The sequence below is a fragment of the Orycteropus afer genome, unplaced genomic scaffold (genome assembly GCF_000298275.1).
Source record: "Orycteropus afer afer isolate SDZICR_OR568_19922 unplaced genomic scaffold, OryAfe1.0 scaffold00040, whole genome shotgun sequence".
NCBI lineage: Eukaryota > Metazoa > Chordata > Mammalia > Tubulidentata > Orycteropodidae > Orycteropus > Orycteropus afer.
Window position 1 is genome coordinate 12553698 of NW_006921627.1, and position 1476 is coordinate 12555173.

General features: G+C 45.9%; 1 protein-coding gene across 1 annotated transcript in view; it reads right to left on the reverse strand.

Moving 5' to 3' along the window:
• The window catches only part of CD163 (CD163 molecule), a 386915-nt gene that overhangs the window by 988 nt on the left and 384451 nt on the right, over positions 1–1476 (reverse strand). The window contains exons 34-35 of the mRNA XM_042780454.1: positions 724–861; positions 143–460 (exon numbers count right to left, since the gene is read on the reverse strand). Coding sequence (XP_042636388.1) covers positions 143–460; positions 724–861 — 456 coding nt within the window. The remainder of the gene's footprint in view (positions 1–142; positions 461–723; positions 862–1476) is intronic.

Sequence of the window (1476 nt, forward strand, 5' to 3'; positions counted from 1 at the left end):
GATGAGTGAGCAATGAATGAGAAGAACCATATATCAGTGCAGACTATCTCACTTTTGAAGTCAGGTTTTCCACTCCCTGCTCTTAGGGCCATTTCATTCAGGAGCTTCCTGAATACCCAGTTAGCTTGTACTTCCCTCTTACCTGAGCAGATCACAGAGGCTGTGTTTCCTTGGGTACACTCAGGAATCCCCAGGGCTGTCATAGGGCAATTCCACAAAAAGGGCTCTGTTCCTGAGCAGTGAAATCGGTGTTTCCAGATCTGGTCCCTTCCTTCCACAAAGTATGGTCCTCTTGGAGTAGAGATGGCAACTCCACAGTGGAGCTGACGACAGACTACATTGGCATTGGCCATGTTCCAGTGGGAAGCACAGAGTGGTTTCCAGTCTCCAGAAATACTCATCTCCACTTGTCCCTCACACTGAGAGATGCCATTTTTCATGAGCCGGACTCCTGCATACTCTGGTAGAAGAAGATGGATTTCAGCAAAATGTCATGTTTTTGTTACTCCAATAGCATATGTAGGAAAGTTACAGACCTGCTCTGAGTCTCACCTGAACAGACAATATGGACTGCCCCACTGTGGGGACAAGTCCCTCCAGGACAGGGCACTCTGGGGCAGGACCAGAGTATAGGCTCCTGCCCTTCACACTGGAACTCTTCAGTCCAGACTCGTCCATTGGCTTCTCTGAAGGGCACACCCCCCAAGACTGATGCGGCCTTACCACATCCCAGCTCTGCACAGATGACATGGGCAGTGGGGAATGTGAAGTTCACATCAGACACTGGAATCCAGTGTCCTTGTGAATTCACTTCCAGTCTCCCTGAGCAGGGTCCATCTCCTCCAACCAGATGCACAAATCCTAAGGGAGAAGACAACAAAACAAGTGAGTGTTTATGATCCTGCCTTGGCATTTGGAAAAGACATGTTACAGGTAATCATGTGAAAGCTTTTCTTTTTACAGGGCTGAGTCATGGGTGAAGATTCAACTGTTGGTGTCAAAATGGGACCTCCATGAGTGAGTTTCTGAACAGAGACACAGGACAGATTTGGAGCATCAGTTCAGAATGATTGAATCCTTGGAACATACCCTTTGGGAAGAAATAAATTCCTCATTTTGGGGCCTGGGACCTACAAGAACCAAGGAAACGGCACAGTAAGGTAGGCATTGAAACCTAGGCACAGAGGTATGAAAAGTAGAACTAACAGAGAACAAACAAACAAACAAGGCGTGGGCAAGCAGGGTGTAGAGACCTATCAGCCAGGCAAGGTTAGAGAGACATCCCAAAATATCTGGGACAAAAATTCTGATCATGTTTCTTTTCCTTCCCATCCTCAAGGGACTGAAGCTAGGGGGAATCATGAGGGTTGGATGTATAAATGCATTTAAAACTGAGATGGCTGAAGAGAAGATAGATGTGTGTGTGTATATATAAATATATGTACATACATGTGTGTGTATATATATATATATATA